We start from the raw sequence: 19,055 nt of genomic DNA, 5'->3' as shown, positions 1-19,055 counted from the left end.
CCCTCTCTCTCTCTCTCTCTCTCTCTCTCTCTCTCTCTGTCTCTCTCTCCCTCTCTCTCTCTCTCTCTCCAAGATTATCTTTTCATTACTAAATCCAATAGCTCTTCTTGCTCCTCATCCTACTTATCTCTCTGTAGCATTGGACACTGTTTACCAACCCCTACTCATAGATACTCACTCCTTTCTAGGTTTTGGTGACACTTTACTCTCTTAGTTCTCTTCCTTCCCTTGATGAACCCTGGAGTTGTAAAAGAGAGAAATAAAGATGATCACCTTGGCTGGATCACCCATGTCTCATTACCTATGCATAGGTGGATCAGGTGTGTCTAGGTCTCTGCCATGGTTCCTTTTTAATGACGATGATAACAACAATAATAACTAACATTTATGCAGTGCTTACTAAATGCCAAGCATTATGTTAAGTGCTTTACATATATTATTTCATTTGGTCTTCACAAACCCTAGGAGGTAGATGCTTTTATTAGGCTCATTTTACAGATGAAAAAATTAAGGCAAAACATGTATAACCTAGATCAAATTTCTTGCCTTCTCAATGAGGGGGGAAAAGGAGGGAGGCAGGGAGAGAATTTGGAACTAAAAATTTAAAATAATAAATGTTAACAATTGTTTTTACATGTAATTGGGAAATTAAAAAAAAAACTAAGACAAACAGAGATTAAGTGACTTGCTCGGGGTCACACAGCTAAGTTTCTGACACTAGATTTGAACTCAGGTCTTCCTGACTCCAGGCCCAGCACTCTATCTACTGTGCTACCTCTTCTCTTCTACTATCTTTCTTGGTGATCTCATCAATTCCCATGGATTCAACTTTCATCTCTACATGGGTGACTCCAAGCTCTATAAATCCATCTGTAGTCCTAGGCTCCCATCTCACATTAATAATGACCAAATGGACATTTCAAACTTGATATTGCCTTGCCATCTAAAACTTAATATGTCCAAAACAGAACTCATTATCTTTCCTTAAATGAAACAAATAAACTCTTCCTTCTAACTTATTTCACTATTTCTGCTGGGGGCACCACATCCAGGCATCCAAGTTTACAATCCTGAAGTTATCTGTGCCTCTTCCCTGTCCCTCATTTCCCACAGCCAATGCATTGCTAAGTCTTGTCAAGCCCATCTCAACATCTCATATATATACACACACACATATATGTATATATATACATGCACACATACATACACACATGTGCATATATTTACATATACACATGTGTGTATATATACAAATGTATATATTGCACACATACATGTGTGTATGTATGTATATATGTGTATATATGTGTGTGTATGTATGTGTGTGTGTATATATATGTGTGTATATATGTGTGTGTGTGTGTATTATATATATATATATATATATATACTCACTCATTTAATCACCACTCTAGGTCCTTAACAACACCCCTTGCCTAGATTGCTGCAACAACCTGCAACCTCCTAAGTGACCTACTTACATCTAGTCTCTGTAACCTATGAAACCTTCACAGAGATGTCAACTTGATTATTTCTAAAACACAGATCTGACCATGTCTCTGATCTGGTGCTATCCTATTTGTTGCGGCCCACTGTTCATATTCTTGCTCATTACATTCCAATCAAAGTGGCCAACTTGTTGTTGCCAATCCATGGCATTCCAGCCCTTGTCTCCCAGTATTTGCTCAGGATGCTCCCCATGCCTGGAACACCCCTTCTCCTTGTCTCTTTCCCTTCCAATTCAAAACTTCTCTTCAATTTCAGCTTAAGTGCTATTGCTTATGTGAGGCCTATCCATATCTTCCCATTTGTTAATGCCTCCAAATTAGCTGTATTTAATTTTTCATATATGTATATGTATATGTAAATTCCATTTACTTATCTATGTACATGTTATTTTCCCCAAGTTGAATGTAAGATGCGTGATGGCAGGAACTATTCAATTTTTGTCTTTGTTTTCCCAATGCCTACCACAATGCTTAGTTCATAACAGGTTCTTACTGTTTGTCTTTCATTCTCAAAGAGGATCAGTGATGGGGCGGAGCCAAGATGGCGGAGGGAAAGCAGTGACTTACTAGAGCTCTCCCCCAAACCCCTCCAAATACCTACAAAAAATGGCTTTAAACAAATTCTAAAGCAGGAGAACCCACAAAAAAAACAGAGTAAAACAAATTTCCAGCTCAAGACAACCTGGATGGCTGATCGGGAAGGTACATGGCGCCGGGCTGGGAGAGGAGCGGGGTTTGGCATGGGCACACAGGTTGCAGTGACCCTGGAGCAAGCCTCAGAGGACTGAATCGCAGGCAGCTGTGGTGGTTTCCAGACTTCTCAACCCATGAATGCCAAAGACAACTTGGAAGGTCAGTGGGAAAAGTATGTGACTGTGGTGAGAGAAGAAGCTAGATCTCAGCTGCCCCGATGGCAGTGGCTGGCTTCTGAGCTTCCAGCCCACAGACTGAGGGGGAATTGAGTGGCTGATCAGAGGGGGATTGCAAGGATCTCTTTGCCAGGGCTGAGGCAGGAATCTCTCGCTTTGTCCGTGCTTGGATCTGGGCCGCAGTTCTGAGGGGCGGTCCTGGGGCAAGGAGGAACGCTGGTGTGGTGGAGCTTGTTGTGGTGGTGGAGAGAAAACACCTCGCCCCTTATCCTACCATCTTGGAAGAACTGAAAATTTACAGGTCCCTAGAAGTACCTCTGAAAACAGCTGTACAAACCCCCAAAGCCTGGGACAGTACATTCTCCACATTGGAAACAGACTCTTACCTTAACAAAGAGTTTAAAACTCAAGTAATAGGCTGGGATCATGAGCAAGCAGCGCAAAAAGAGTCAGACTATATTATCTCACTTTGGTGACAAAGAAGATCAAAACATACAACCGGAAGAAGACAACGAAGTCAAAGCTCTTACATCCAAAGCCTCCAAGAAAAATATGAATCAGTCCCAGGCCTTGGAAGAGCTCAAAAGGGATTTTGAGAAGCAAGTAAGAGAAGTAGAGGAAAAACTGGGAAGAGAAATGAGAGTGATGCAAGAAAATCATGAAAAGCAAGTTAACAGCTTGCTAAAGGAGACCCAAAAAAATACTGAAGAAAATAACACCTTAAAAAATCGCCTAACCCAAATGGCAAAAGAGGTCCAAAAAGCCAATGAAGAAAAGAATGCCTTAAAGAGCAAAATTGGACAAATGGAAAAGGAAGTCCAAAAGCTTACTGAAGAAAATACTTCCTTAAAAATTAGAATAGAGCAATTGGAAGCTAGTGACTTGATGAGAAATCAAGACACTGTAAAGCAAATCCAAAGGAATGAAAAATTCGAAAATAATATGAAATATCTCATTGGAAAAACAACTGACCTGGAAAATAGATCCAGGAGACAGAATTTAAAAACTATTGGACTATCTGAAAGCCATGATCAAAAAAAGAGCCTAGACATCATCTTTCAAGAAATTATCAAGGAAAACTGCCCTGATATTTTAGAACCAGAGGGCAAAATAGAAATTGAAAGAATCCACTCATCTCCTCCTGAAAGAGATCCCCAAAGGAAAACTCCTAGGAATATTGTAGCCAAATCCCAGAGTTCCCAGGTCAAGGAGAAAATATTACAAGAAACCAGAAAAAAACAATTCAAGTATTGTGGAAACACAATCAGGATAACACAAGATTTAGCTGCTTCTACATTAAGGGACCGCAGGGTATGGAATTTAATATTCAGGAGGGCAAAGGAGATAGTTATACAACCAAGAATCACCTACCCAGCAAAACTGAGTGTAATTCTTCAGGGGAAAAAATGATCATTCAGTGAAACAGAGGACTTTCAAGCATTCCTGATGAAAAGACCAGAGCTGAATAGAAAATTTGACTTTCCAATACAAGACTCAAGTGGAACATGAAGAGGTAAACAGGAAAGAGAAATCATAAGAGACTTATTAAGGTTGAACTGTTTACATTCTTGCATGGAAAGATGATATTTGTAACTCATGAGACCCTTGTCAGTATTAGGGTAGTTGGAGGGAAAAAATTATAGGTATGTGTGTATATATATATATGTATATATATATATGTATATATATATATATATGGATAGATAGATAAATAGAGAGAGAGAGAGAGAGAGAGACAGAGAGAGAGAGAGAGACAGAGAGAGAGAGAGAGACAGAGAGAGAGAGACAGAGAGAGAGAGAGAGATAGAGGGCACAGGGTGAGTTGAAGATGAAGGGGTTATATCTGGAGAATAAAATTAAGGGGTGAGAGAGGATTATACTAGGAGAAGGAGAAAGGGAAAAGTAGAATGGGGTAAATTATCTCACAAAAAAACAGAAAAGAAAAGGCTCTTACAGTGGAGGGGAACAGGGGGAAGGTGAGAGGGAATGAGTGAATCTTATCTTCATAGGATTTGACTTAAGGAGGGTATAACATACACACTCAATTGGGTATGGAAATCTTTCTTACCCTATAGGGAAATAGGAGGGGAAGAGGACAAGAGAGTAGGGGGATGATAGAGAGGAGGGCAGATTGGGAAAGGAGGTAATCAGAAGCAAGTGCTTCTGAGGAGGGACAAGGTCAAAAGAAAGAATAGAATAAATGGGGGAGTGGGGTAGGATTAAGGGAAATAGAGTTAGTTTTTCACAGCATGTCTATTATGGAAGTGTTTTGCCTAACTGCACATGTATAGTCTATATTGAGTTGCTTGCCTTTTCAATGAGGGTGGGTAGGGAGGGAGGAAGGGAGAAAATTTGGAACCCAAAGTTTAAAAAACACACATGTTTAAAAAAATGTTTTCACATGCAACTGGGAAATAAGAAATACAAGAAATGGGGTACAGAAATCCATCCTGCCCTATGGGAAAATAGAAGGGGAAGGGGGATTGAAATAGTAGGGAAAGCAGACTAGGGGAAGGGGTATTCAGAATGCATGCCATCTTGGGGTGGGGGGAGGCACGAGATGGGGTGAAAATTTGGAACTCAAAATCGTGTGGAAGTAAATGTTGAAAAGTAAAAATAAAATAAAATTTAATTTAATTAAATTAAAAAAAGAAATACACTAAAAAAAGAAAAAAACAAAAAAAAACAAAAAAGTATCAGTGACATCAATGTTGATGGAATGAATGAATGAATGAATGAATGAATGAATGAATGAATGAATGAACAGAAATCAATCTACTGCTAGGCTTATACTCAAAGCCTTTCCAGTGGTAAGGGTTACCAGGGCTTGGCTTCTACTGGCATAGCTTTTGAAAACGTGGTGTCACACCCATGTTACAACCTTAGCATTTTCTCTATCCTTCATCTCCCACAGCCAACCGGTTGCCAAGACTTGTTGATTCTACCTCCACAGCATCTCTGGCATCTGTCTCCTTTTCTTTACACATTGGACCACTGCCTCAGAGGAGGCTACTAGTGGAAGTCAATCAATACAATATCTAAATGACTAGTCTTTAAGATAGCTTAATTCTCAATCAATACAAATAGTAGTAATATTTAATATAATCTTTAAAGAAATTATCTCTTTCTACTCAGAATACAACTGAAATATTTAGTGTGAATCTTCACAAATGTTTTTAAAAAATCATTAAGACCAGAGATTTTGTTTAGTACATAAAATCTGATTTATATTGGCCCAGGCCTTATTTCTTCATGCTGCTTATATTGCCTCTAAATTATCCCCACTTGATTATATAACTCCCCAAATGCAAAGACTAAGAGATTACAAGTTTCCCCATTAAACTTCTACCCAAAAGGATTTGTGAGGAGCATTCGTCAACAGAATCCATGCAATTTCTCTCTGGGCTTATCTTTCAGACTCATATGGCTTATATGATTTCTTTTACATTCCAGAGGTTCTGTTTATGGATGACTGTATTCAGGAATATAACATTTTTGAGATGGATCTATGTCTAGGGTATATAAGTAAGACTGGATTGGATAAATGTTTACTTATGTTATATACAGATTAAATTAGATAAAAGAATAAATATACTCCTCCTTGGTGTGAAGGGGCATGATAGAAATGGAGTTACCCAGCATACCTGAAACTTCATCAGAAGATCCAGAAGGCAGTATTGAGATATATTACCCTCCTCCTACTTTTTTTCTGACATTTGTGGCCCCAGTGGTTAAAGATCAAGATTGACAGCAAATAAAAGAAGATTCCATACTCCAATGTCTTCTCCCTTGTTCAGGTCACAGTATTACAGTATCCAGTTTTCTTAACCTCTGAGGAAATTTCATGCCAAGTCCTTGATACAAATGTACTCATTTAAGAAGGCAAAATGAAATACATACTGTACCTGTTTAGGTATCTGCCCGAAGTTACTGACAAATCCCAGGATGGTACTCTTAATGAGGGGATCAGTGATAGTATGAAGGTCCATCTTGTCTCCATAGAAGTACGGGTGAAAGGTATTAACGGCCTCTACTGCGGCTGGTCCATGTTGCTTATACCCGAAAATCAAGTCTATCCAGTGATGCAGGTTGGCACTAACAAAGTCACTTTCCAGAGCCTGAAATCAAAATTTAGAGTAATAGTGAACAGAATGCAGGTCTGATTGTTTGCCCAGGATTCCCTGATGCATTTGTAAGATCCTAGTGTCATTGATCTGGAGGTAGAAGGGACCTCAAGGGGCCACCTGCTTTAACCCCCTTCATTTGCAGATGAAGCCTGGGGAGGTTAGATAATTGGTCCAAAGACTTGACTTGACTCCATTCCAAACATATCATATGTGACACAATTCAGTGGAAAGAGAAGAGTGGGTTTGAAAGCAGAAGACTTGGATTCAAATCCAGCTCTGCCACCCGTGTGACCTTGGAAAAGTGAATTCATTTCTTTGATCTGACATTTCTTCATCTTAAAATGAAGGATTGGACTTGACTTCCTGTCTCTTCTGGTTCTAATTCTATCATCCTGTGATCCTATACATTGGAGCATGTTTGCTTTGGTCCCTCAGAGTACATACACATACCACAGAAGAATACTGGGAGCCAAATAGACTAACATATTAATTACCCAAGAAGTTCTCCAATTCCTGGCATCTAGCAAAAGCCAGCACACACATGGTTGCCCTCATCCCCCTTATGATTCATCTACTTTATAAAATAATCATTACAAAGTCAGGGCAAGAATGTGCCTGCATAAGGGAGGCTTGGGCCTCTGACCTGAATCAGGGGCCTTGGCAAAAAAAAAAAAATGGTGGCTGCAAGAAGGGCTAGGTTCACAGGAGTCACTGGAAAGCCTTTGTCAGACATAACAAGGAGGTAGCCTTCAAGCCATGGCCCATATCCATATCTGTAGAGGCATCTAAGGTTGGACAACATGGATTAGTTTTCATGTCATCAGGTTCTTTAACTGAGCCACACAGGGGAAACTGGGGAGGGCTGCTTGATATTCTTTTTGGCACATCCTTTACTTCCACTCCATTTTCAGGAGGAAGAAAGCCATAGGGAAACCATCAGATGCTCATTTGTAAATCACACCTCACTTAGACAGCTTGCATTAGAGAAGTTTGCACATTTGCCTCCTCTTTTCTCAATTTACTTTGCTAGAGACAGCATTGATGTTCACGATGAAAAGTCTTGGGCTTTTGGTTTTAAAGATTCTGAAGGGTAGTTTAGGGGGTTGGAATCAGAGCCAAATCCTTCCAAGCAAAGGGGTAATTTCTCAGGAGCCCCTTTTGCTTTGATGATGGGACTGAGAAGGAGTGTAGGGGGATGTCAATCAATCAATAAGCATTTATTAAGCACCTATTGTGTTAAGCAGCTAGGTGGCACAGTGGATACAGTGTTGGACTTGAATTAGGATGATTTGAGTTGGAATCCTGCTTGACATATTTACTAGCTGCATGACTTTTGGCAAGTTACTTAACCTTTCTCAGATCTAATTTCTTCATCTATAAATTGAGAAGAATAATAGTGCCTACTTCACACAGTCATTGTGAGCATCAAATGACATATTTATTTATGTCCTTATTGTCTCTCCTTAGAGTAAGCTTCTTATGAGTAGGGATTATTTTATTCACTGTCTTTTTACCCCTGGTGCCTCCAAAGTGCCTGGAAATAATAAATAGCCAGCATTTATATAGTGCTTTAAGGTTTTCAAAACAATTCACATATAGAAACATGTCATTCAGTCCTCACAACAACTCTGTGAAGGAGGTGCTATTTACACACAATTTATAGATGAAGAGGATGGTGCTTGAGCTGAGTCATGAAAGGAGAAAGGGATTCTATAAAGCAGAGGTGAGGAAGGAGTACATTCCAGACAGGGGACTCAGCTAATGTAAAGGCTCAGAGAGGGTAGATGGAGTGTTGTGTGTGAGGAACACAGAGAAGGCTAGTTTGGCTGGCTCATGGCATGCAGGAGGCAGAGTAACCCTCACTTAAGGAAGATCTCTTTGGCAGAGTGGAGGAAGGGCTGAAGTAGGGAGAGACTTGAGGCAGGGAGGCCATTTAGGAAGCCATGGCAATAATCTAGGCAAAAGGTGATCCTCAAGGACCTGAACCATCATAGTAGCTGTGTGAATCTGGATAGAAGTGGTTATACTCAGAGATGTGGAGGCAGAAGCAATGCCCTCCCCCATGGAAACCCACTTGCTCTGCAATGAACAAGCAAGATCTCAGGGATGCTGGCTAGGAGGGCCAGTACTGAAACAGGTTCTAAGGCACATTTTGGTTTCTTATGATTGTGAATGTTTCCCTCATTAAAGTTTCACTGCTATTCCTATTTCTATAAATTAGTGAAAGAAAAAAAAAGAAACAGCAATGGAAGGGCTTGGATTTATGTTTACTGCCTTTCCTCAAGTGTCCCAAGTGTGACACTGTAGAAACATGTTATTTTTTTTTAAACAAGAGTTGGGGAGAGAGATCCCCCCATGTAGTTTCATCTATAAAGGGAACCCCCATGATCAAAACTCTCTCCATGATACAAATCAGCAAATGGAACTTATAACCTTAGAGGGTTGTTTGAGGTTCAGAGAGGTGACTCAGCCAAGGTCACAGAATTGAGAGGTGTCAAAGACAGAACTTATACCCAAGTGGAACTGACTCCAAGGCCAGCTCTCTAACAACTACACATTGTTTGTTACCTCTATGAATAGAAACCTGATATTCTTTTATCATCCTTATGTATAAAATAACATAGATTTACATAGTGAAGGTACACAAATGTCAGAAATTAGGTATCTCAGACAGATTTCCAAGATGTCATGAAGCCCATATCTTAATGCGTACACAAGAACATCTCCCACTGCTGATATTTAGCCTCATCTGCTATGGAACAGTGGCACAGTGGATACAGTACCAGGACTGGAGTCAGGAAGATTCATCTTCCTGAGTTCAAATCTGGCATCAAATATTTACTAGCTGGGTGACCCTGTTCAAGTCATAACCTTGTTTGCCTTGGCTTCCTCATCTGTAAAATGAACTGGAGAAGGAAATGGGAAACCACTGCAGCATCTATGCCAAGAAAAGCCCAAATGGGGTCACAAAGAGTAGGACACAATTGAAAACAACTGGACAACAATAATGAGCTATGGAACAATGGATATTTCCAATAGTGTGGAGGTAGGATTCTAACATAGGTTAGTCAGTCAGTCAAGCAGCATTATTGTGGGTGCTAAACCAGGCTCAGCAAATGGGCCAAATGAAAATTATTTAGAATTGGTCATACTGCCATTTAATCATATTCCCAAAATAACTGTTGTGGGCAACAGAGATGGTGAAGGTATAGGAGTCAGTGCCTTCACTTTCTTCCATTTCATCTAAAAGGCACCCATCTGTGGTAGGGTGAGGAAAAGCATCATTTATGTGACTCAGATAAACCCCTCCACTACCTAGTCTCACTAAGACAAGATAGGAATGGGACACAAGATATGTTGATGGAAGGGGAGATTATGAGAATATGATGGTACCATGGGCAGGGATAATGTGAATATAGACCTGGAAGATACCTCAGAAGGTCATCCAGTCATCTAAGTCATTTAAAAAGTCTGAAGAAGCTGAGACCCAGGGAGGTTAGATAACGTGCCAAAGGTCATAAGAGTTATAACATCAGTTCTAACAACCTAGTCCTCCGCCCCCAAAGACAGAGGTATTTCCACTGTATCATGCTGTCTCCTAAGCACTTCCATGGATCAGTAAGGTGATGTCATTGGAGGGTTCTGGCTACCTAGGGATACGGAGGAGGGGATAAGGATGAGGGAACTGAAGACTAACTTTTATTCCACATCATTCCTTGTGCTCACCCTGCCAAGAGATACAATGCTACCTATTTCCAGCCTGAAACCAGTTGGCTTACAGGCATTGGGTTAATGGTTTAGCTTGCAGGGCAGATTTGTAAAGCCCAGCCCAGATGGTCCAAGTAATCCTGTCCAAAGGTATAATTACTATACAAGGTTAGACAAGCAGCAAATGTTCCATGCTGCTTGTCTGTTGTCCCCAATCCAGGAAGCTAAAGGGATTGGCCCTAAACCCAGTCTAATAAATAGATAGCTTAGTCTGTGACTTGATGTTTGAAAATGTCATGTAGAACCATGTACCAAAGACTTGGGCAATGGGGAGGCAGGGCTTTCCTGCTATAATTACCTTCTGTTCTGAGAAGAGAGATGCACTCATGCCAACAGCAAGTGCTAGGCCTTGCAACTTCGAGGTGTTTATAGCAACAGACTTATCCCAGGGCTACCCAGGGATCTGTCATCCTTATCAGCTCCTAGAGAAGATGATTGGACTCCTTTTTGGTTTCGAGTAATTTCCCAGGTGCCCCTTTCCATGGCAGGATCACCAGAAAGGGAAACTGAACCGAGGGGCTTGTTTCTAAACCTGCTATCCTCAACACTCTCACAAAAAAGCATTATAAGGCTGGCTTGGCATTCTCAGCTCTACCCTAATAGCCTTTGATCATTTAAAAAAGTACTGGGTCTCTTTCCCCTCCCTGAGTGTTCCGGGTCAAGTCTTTCTCTCCATCTCTAGGACACATAAGAGCCTGTAAGATGTATTATTTTTTAAAAATCTATTTTACTTGGAAGCCTCTTTGAGCAATCAGGTTGAAGCTTGATTTTGTTAAGAAAAAAAACAACCTGGTTTTGATGACAATATGGCTTCGATACTAAATTAAACAATGCAGATAGGAAGGTAGGGATTGAAAAAAAAAAACCTGCTGTTAAGAAGATACTCACCTGCCTGTGTAGACTGATGAATTTCTGAGGGTTTCCTTCAGCCCACGGTGGGAGAAGGACATCATCTAGGATAGTTCCATCCTGCATGCAGCCTGCAAAAGTTTAAAAGTAGGAAAAATTTAGTTAAAATAAAATCTGAATTAATTTGGGTATTTGGGATATTGAAAAAAAATAATTCTGCTCTTCTCTCTGGTTTCATTCACTCATCAAACTTCTAAGAGGAACCCAATGAGAGGCAGCTTGGTGTAGTGGTTTGAGAGCTGGTCTTCGAGCTAAGTAAGATATGCCTTCAAGTCCCAACTCTACCACAAATTGGCTCTGATATGCTGGGCAAGTCACATAAAGTCTCAGTAGGGTAGGAAGCATTCCAAAGCTATAAGTGGTGGAGAAAGTAATTACCTGCATTATTAGAGGGTGTTTCCTCCCCCCCACCACTTTCTACCCTGAGAGCTTCTTATATCAATGAACTCTGATCAATGCAATGGTGAAATATGACTTCAAAGGACAGGAGATCAAGAATGTTGCCCATCTCCTGACAGAGAGGGGAGGGACTAAACAGGTAGAATGAGACATGCATTTCTGGATATGGCAAAAGTGCTTGACTGTGAATACTTTCAGAAAGTTTTGTTTTTGTTTTATTTTTCTGTTTTTTTGGCGAGGCAATGGGGTTAAGTGACTTGCCCAGGGTCACACAGCTAGTAAGTGTCAAGTGTCTGAGGTTGGATTTGAACTCAGGTCCTCCTGACTCCAGGGCCGGTGCTCTATCCACTGTGCCACCTAGCTGCCCTGTTTTTGTTTTCTTAATGGTGTAGGGGGTAGGGTAGGAGGGAGAAAAAATAAATGCTTGTTAATTTTAAATATGTTTAATTAAAAAAAAGAAAAAAATCATAAGTCTAGTCCATTTCTCTATCCTCTGTGTAATATACTCTTTAGAGTTGTATAATTATCCATAGTCATTGCAATTAAACTTCTGTTGTATAGACAATTGGACAGCACAGCGGATAGAGCACTGGTCTTGGAGTCAAGAAGAACTGAGTTCAAATTCTGTCTCATACATTTACTAGTTGTGTGACCCTGGCACATAACTTAACTACTGTCTTGGTTTCCCCATCTGTAAAATGAGCAATAATAATAGGACCTATTTCCTAGGGTTGTTAGGGGATCAAGTGAGATAAAAACTACACATGCACACACATATACACATACATACACACATATACATATACACATATATGCACACACATGCACAGCACTTTAAAATAACAGTGACTTCCACTAAAGTCCTCCTCTGATGCCTCATGGTGATGTGTAGGTGACGCCGTATTCTTGAAGGTCAAAGAATTGAAACACAGGTCCAAGAAAAGCTTCTTGCAGAAACCTGGCAATAGAGCTCATTACTAAGGAGATCTTAGAGGGAGATCTTAGCTCGTCAGGGAGAAGGGATAACATGTGTTCTTTCTTCTGCCAACAAAAGCCATGAATTTTGAGAGACATGGGTGAAGACTGAGCATTTAACACTATGCACTGAGGATGTAAAATGGTTTCTTTAGGGAAGAGAGGCTCAGAGGAGGACAAGGATGATGACATGATGATGACAACTATTAATGAAAACAATATAAATAATAGCTCACAAATATATAAGCTTTAAAGGTCTACAAAATGACATATATATTAAATATATAATACATACACATGTACTATGTAAATACATAAAATCTTTTTTGATCCTCACAACAACCCTGTAAGATAGGTGCCATCATTCCTGTCGTTATCCCCATTTTACAGATAACTTGTGGTTGCTCATTCCTTTTAAGGTTACATTTTTTTTGTCTGTTTTTTAAAGCTCTGAAAATGAGTATATATTAAAAATAAATTTAAGACATAATTATAACAGGAACAATAAAGGCAGTGTTTGGAATGCATGATTCCTTTCATCTCCCAGGATCCCAAAGCACTTTTTAAGTGTGACAAGTTTATTAGTAATTTTCTACTGAGATTAAAATTGGTGGCTCTTCCATGGTTCCATGATAACACAGCAGGCAGGATGAGTTGGGTGGAAAGCCAAAGTAAACATAATGGATTTTATATAGGGTAGAGTGTTGGACTTGGATTCAAGAGCCCTGCCTTTGAATCGCACCTCCTACAGTTATTCAATGTGTAAGCACAAGCACTTAACCTCTGAGTCTCAGTTTCCCCATTTGTAAAATGAAGGTAATATTTTCACTATAAATTTCCCAGGGTAGTTGTAAAGAAAGCCCATTGTCAAACTTTAAGTGCAAGAGTGAGTTAATTATTTTCCAATGAACTTTTGTTAACCACCTATTATTCTATGTGCAAAGCACCATGCCAAGCGCTGGAGATACAAAGACAGAAAATGAAACTGTCTTTGCCTTCAAAGAGAATCCACTCTATTTTGCTGATACAACATATACACAAATAAGCATAAATTATATATCAAGTAATAGAAAGTAATTTCAAGATGGAGAAAGCAATGACAATTGGGGGCACCAGGAAACCCTTGAAAAGGAGGTAGTATCTGAGTGATGCTTTGGAGGAAGCTAGGAATTCTAACGAGGTAGAGGTGATGGAGAAACACAGTCCATATATGAGAGGAGGGGAAGGCATGGGGACAAGAATGGGAAGTCACATGGGAGAAGCTAGTAGGCCAGTTTGACAGGAATGGAGAATGGAAGCTTGAACAGTAAGATGGAAAGAGTCAATGAGAAATAGACAGTGGAAGCCTTTGGACATCAGACAAAAGGGGGACTTTGGTGCTACATCAGTCAGCTCTTTTATGCCTTAAAGTCAGAGACTGTATCCTTAAGATTCTAATGCTTCTTCAAAGGCACTATCCTCTCTACCTAACTGACAATTAATTCAGTTGCTCAAATCCGATTTCCTAGGCTTGAGGGTAGTCTGAGGGTATAAATAATGCAAATAGTGAAGCCTTGCTCAATAAGATATTTCTTTTAATAAGGGAGGCTAAGACTCTTGTTAAGGAAAATAGAAGTACTACTGCCCAGATCAGGGCTTCCCTTTCTGCTCCTACTCTAGTCTGTCTAAACTTCTTTTGATTGCTTCTCAAAGCAAAGGATGGAACAATGGAAATAGCACTGGATTTGGAGTCAGAGATCCTAGGTTCAAATCCTACTGCCAACAAGGTTAGGGACAAGGTTACCTGGGTGACCTTGATAAGTCATTGACTTTCTTTGGGCCTCAGTTTTTTCATATGTAAAATGAAGAATTTGGACTACATTATCTCCCAAGTCACTTCTTCACTCTAATTCTATGATCCTGTGACCTTAAGATCTCTTCCATCTTGAAATCTTTTGATACTATGCTATTATTTTTTGATGTCAATTTTAAATAGACTTTTTTCTCCAGGACAAACATTGCATTTCCACTTATTTACAGTATGACAAAAGTTCGGTGTTGTTCACTTCTCGCCCTCTGTACATATTTAAGTCTTTAAAATGCCCAGATTTGCACAGTAGCTTAAATGTTACTTTTTTTTTGAGAAAATTGGGCTTAAGTGACTTGCCCAGGGTCACACAGCTAAATAAGTATCTGAGAGTGGATTTGAACTCATGTCCTCTTGACTCCAAAGCCAGTGTTCTATCTACTATACCACCTAGCTGCCTCTTTAAATGTTACTTTTAAACTGCTACTACCTTGGCTACAAATTAAGAGTTCTTCAATGTTTAGAAAGCTGTGTGGAATGCTCTTTCTTTGAATGCATGTTTAGTCAACATCTGCAATGGTAGTTCTGAAAGATGGGGCTGTTCCACTTCCTGCAAACCCCCGAAGCATGCCTCCCGGCTTGCCCCCTGTACTCTGGTACAGCTTAGTAATGATGGGGTTGTAGATCTTCTTCAATATTTCTGCTGATGCTCAAATTCTTCCTTCTCAGCAGTCTGGTTCCCATCCAACTGGTTGATTATTTCATTACATTTGTCAAGGGTCTCCTTTTTGTCTTCATCAACAATTTTGCCTTGGAGTTTCTCATTCTCTATGGCAGTCTTCATGTTGAAAGCAGGAGAATCTTGGAAGACACCTTGCCTCTCTGCTTCTCACCTTTGGCTTTGTATTTCTCAGCCTCCTGGACCATACACTCAATGTTTTCTTTGCTCAGACAATCTTTGTCATTGGTGATGGTGATCTTCTCCTTGCCTGTGCTCTTATCCACAGAAGAAACACTGAGGATACCATTTGCATCAATATCAAATGTTACTTCAATCTGAGGGACACTCCTGGAAGAAGTGGGGTTCCTCAGAGCTCAAATGTGCCATGCCAGTTATCCCGTGTCACTGCTTTCTCACCTTCATAAACCTAAACAAGTACCCCAGGCTAGTTGTTGGAATAGGTGGCAAAGGTCTGTGTCTGCTTGGTGGGAATGGTATTGCATTTGATCAGAACAGTCAGTTTCAATACCAAGGGAAAGAGAAGTGATGTCCAACAGCAGCAAGTCCTGTACATTCTCAGATTTGTCTCCAGACAAAATGGTAGCCTGGATAGCTGCATCATAGGTAACAGCCTCATCAGGACTGATGCTCTTGCAAAGCTTCTCACCATTGAAGAAGTCCTGCAGAAGCTTCTGGATTTGGAGGATCCAACTGGAACCACCTACCAAAACAATGTCATGACTCTGAGATTTATCTAGTTTGGCATCTCCTAAGGCCTTTTCCATGGGGTCCAATGTGTCAAGGAAGATGTCAGCATTCAGTGCTTTAAAATGGGAACAAGTATTAGAAGTAAAGAAGTTGATACCTTCATAGAAGGAGTCAATCTCAATTCTGGCGTAGGTACCAGAAGAGGGGGTATGCTTTGCCCATTCACAAGTGGTACACAAATAGTGGGCAGTCCTCTTGCTCTCACTGATTCCTTCTTGTGCTTTCACTTGAACTCAGCAATGAAATGGTTGACCATGTGATTGTCAAAATCCTCCCCACCCAAGTGGGTGTCCCCAGCTGTGGACTTGACTTCAAAGATTTCACCTTCCATGGTAAGAATGGAGGCATCGGAACTACTACCTCAAAACTCAAAAGTGAACACATTTCTCTCAGCACCAACCTTGTTGTCCAAGCTATAAGCAATAGCAACAGCAGATGGTTCATTGATGATTTGGAGCACACCGAGACCAGCAATGGTTCTAGTATCTTTGGTGGCCTGATGTTTGGAATCATCAGAGTAGGCTAGTAATGTGATGATGGCATTTATGACAGTCTTCCCAAGGTGAGTTTCAGCAATTTCTTTCATCTTGGTCAAGACCATAGAAGATACTCTTCTGGATAGAAATTTTTTGTTTTCCCTTTCTACTCCAGTTGGACCTTTGACCTGCCTGAATCATTCACCACCACAAAAGGCCAATGCTTCATGTCTGACTATACAACTACATCATCAAATCTGTGACCAAACAGATATTTTGCATCAAAGACTGTGTTGGTGGAGTTCATTGCAACTTGATTCTTTATAGTACCACAGATTAAACATTCTGTGTCAGTGAAGATGACATAATTTGGGGTGGTTCTATTTCCTTGGTCATTAGCAGTGATCTCCACTTTCCCATGCTGGATGACTCCCACACAGGAATAAGTGATCACAAGACTGATGTCAACTAAAGGTCCCTTCAGTGTAGTTGCGGGGGCATTGGGGGTCATAGCTGACCTCTGTGGAGCAAGAAGGGCTGCTGTTGCACTGAGTAGCACTATGGTACTATTTAAAAGTGTACTATTTCAGAAGGTAAACGACCTGTGTGATAACCCATGGTGTTCTGTACTCTTATAAGAAGGGGGGCATATATAAAATGGTGGTGGCATAATGCTTCTGGTAATGAGGGGAAAGGAGGAGCTGGCATCAGAAAAAGTTGATGCTTTCTGAGATGATCTTTTCCCAGGTGGAGAGTGGTGACAAAGATTCCAGGAATTTACTCCTGATGGTCAAAAAAGATGTGCAGGTAAAACACCTGAGAGAGCTCAATTGATGCTCTTTTCACCAAGGGCCATCAGCAAAACTTGGAGCCCAAAGACATTGAAACCATAGATAACTAGACAGAAATGTCTTTTTACATTTATGCTGCCACCTAGTGCTAGCTTAGTCCAAACCACAGCCTTCTTTTTTTTGGGGTGGGGAGGAGAGGTGAAAGGTGGCTGATTTGCTATGTACTTACTTGGAAGGGACTTGAAAGTTAATAAAAATTTCCATAGGTTAGTGCCATAGAAAAAGGAAGAGCCCACATTCTCTATATTTCCCACTGTCTTCTGCCAACTCACCAAATTCAACATCATTGCAGTTGGTTAAAAATTCAGGCAAGTAAAAGAATTCTGGGATCAGTTCCCTGACATCACTCATGTTCTCACTGGATGCCGACTCCCATGTGTTTTTCACGCTGTGGAACATCCTGTCGGCCACGTCAAAGCTTCCACCCTACGAATAGGAAAGAAGATAGAACAGAGGGTGGTTCATCTATAATCTCAAGATGCTTCATGGTCATGTGGGTTTTACCAACACCCTCTCAATTAATAAATGGCAATAATAAATCTTTTTATTAAAATCAACAACTTGAGAATGGATATTGGAAGAGGAGAAATGACCCATGGCCATAAGATGATTAACCTTGTTTCTTCAAGGTGGAAGATCAGATATAATGGAAATAACTTTAGATTTGGAGTCAGAGGACATGAGACCAAATCTAGTCTTTGCTAAATTCAACCTGTATAACCCTGGGCGAGTCCCTTTACCTTTCTGATGCCTCAGTTTCCTCACTTTAAAAATGAGGCAGTTTGCATGATCTCTAAGCTTCCTTCCAGCTCTAAATTCAGAATTCTAGTATCCTCACCAGGTAGATTAAACCAATTAAAATGCATATCAATAACAGAGAATGAAGTCCCTTTAATAATCTTTGGTGCATAAAAATGTATCCAAAGTACAGGCCGAAATTTGCTTCTTAAACCGGTCAATTCCTCAAATACTCAGATCTCTCCATTCTAGGTATGACTGCTAACTAGATGAGGGTTCAGTCTAGCTGGATGAGAAAAAGAAGTGGGTTAAAAAATAGTGGTTTCAGATGCCTGTTGGTGTAATGAGGTTTGAAAATATAGGGATGACCAAAGATACTCGTTAGATTCCTTAGAGTCAGTATGGTTTTGACCAGACCAGCAGTGTTTTTTTTTTCTCTTTTAAACATGGCTCCATTCCCTGGCAAACTCTAAGGTCAGGAGTTATTTAAGAAAAATGAGTCTGTCCCGATTTTAACAAACCATCGAGGAATCCCTCCAATTCAAGGACAAAGTGGTGAGACCCCTCAATGCCAATTCCATTATCTAATTTCTGCAGGCTTCTCTTTTTTTCCCCTTGGATGTACTTCTGTGCTCAGCTATGATTGCATATTTGCACAAGAGCCCTGTTGACCAGTAATGAGAAGGTCCCTTTTGCTTTCTGGTTCCCTGGACTGATGGGGATCGTGTGGAGCCAAACTGATTCAATTCCAGAGACTCAAGTTCTTATAAATAAACAAAGAATGTGGCATTTGGAAAGGACTTATATTTGAATCCCAGCTGTCCCGCTGACAGCCTATGGGACTTTGGGCAACTCCCTTCGGGCCTCAGTTTCCTCATCTGCAAAATGAGGGTTTTGAACTCAATGGCCTCTGAGGTTTTGTCCAACTCTAAATCAATGGTCTTATGATCCCAAGAACAGCATGTGCGAAAAGCCACTGGCTGCTAAGGGATGCCATAGAGCACAGGGCACTGGGCTGGTGTCAGGAAGACCTGAATTCGAATTCTGCCTCAAACACTTTTTTTTTTAAGTCAAACACTTTCTAGATGTATTCCCTGGACAAGTCACTTAACCTCTGCCTGACTCATTTTGCTGAACTGAAAAATGGGGATAATAACAGC

The 19,055-nt window shown here is 40.4% G+C and overlaps 1 protein-coding gene across 3 annotated transcripts in view; it reads right to left on the bottom strand.

The window, feature by feature from the left end:
* The window catches only part of WDFY4 (WDFY family member 4), a 365,261-nt gene that overhangs the window by 40,165 nt on the left and 306,041 nt on the right, over nt 1-19,055 (bottom strand). For all 3 annotated transcript variants that reach the window (XM_027859244.1, XM_027859252.1, XM_027859263.1), the window contains exons 51-53: nt 17,430-17,583; nt 11,161-11,252; nt 6,283-6,495 (exon numbers count right to left, since the gene is read on the bottom strand). In XM_027859244.1, the coding sequence (XP_027715045.1) occupies nt 6,283-6,495; nt 11,161-11,252; nt 17,430-17,583 (459 nt within the window). The remainder of the gene's footprint in view (nt 1-6,282; nt 6,496-11,160; nt 11,253-17,429; nt 17,584-19,055) is intronic.

This window comes from Vombatus ursinus, unplaced genomic scaffold (assembly GCF_900497805.2).
Source record: "Vombatus ursinus unplaced genomic scaffold, bare-nosed wombat genome assembly UNPS02000749.1, whole genome shotgun sequence".
NCBI lineage: Eukaryota > Metazoa > Chordata > Mammalia > Diprotodontia > Vombatidae > Vombatus > Vombatus ursinus.
This window is presented reverse-complemented; position numbering and strand designations above follow the sequence as displayed.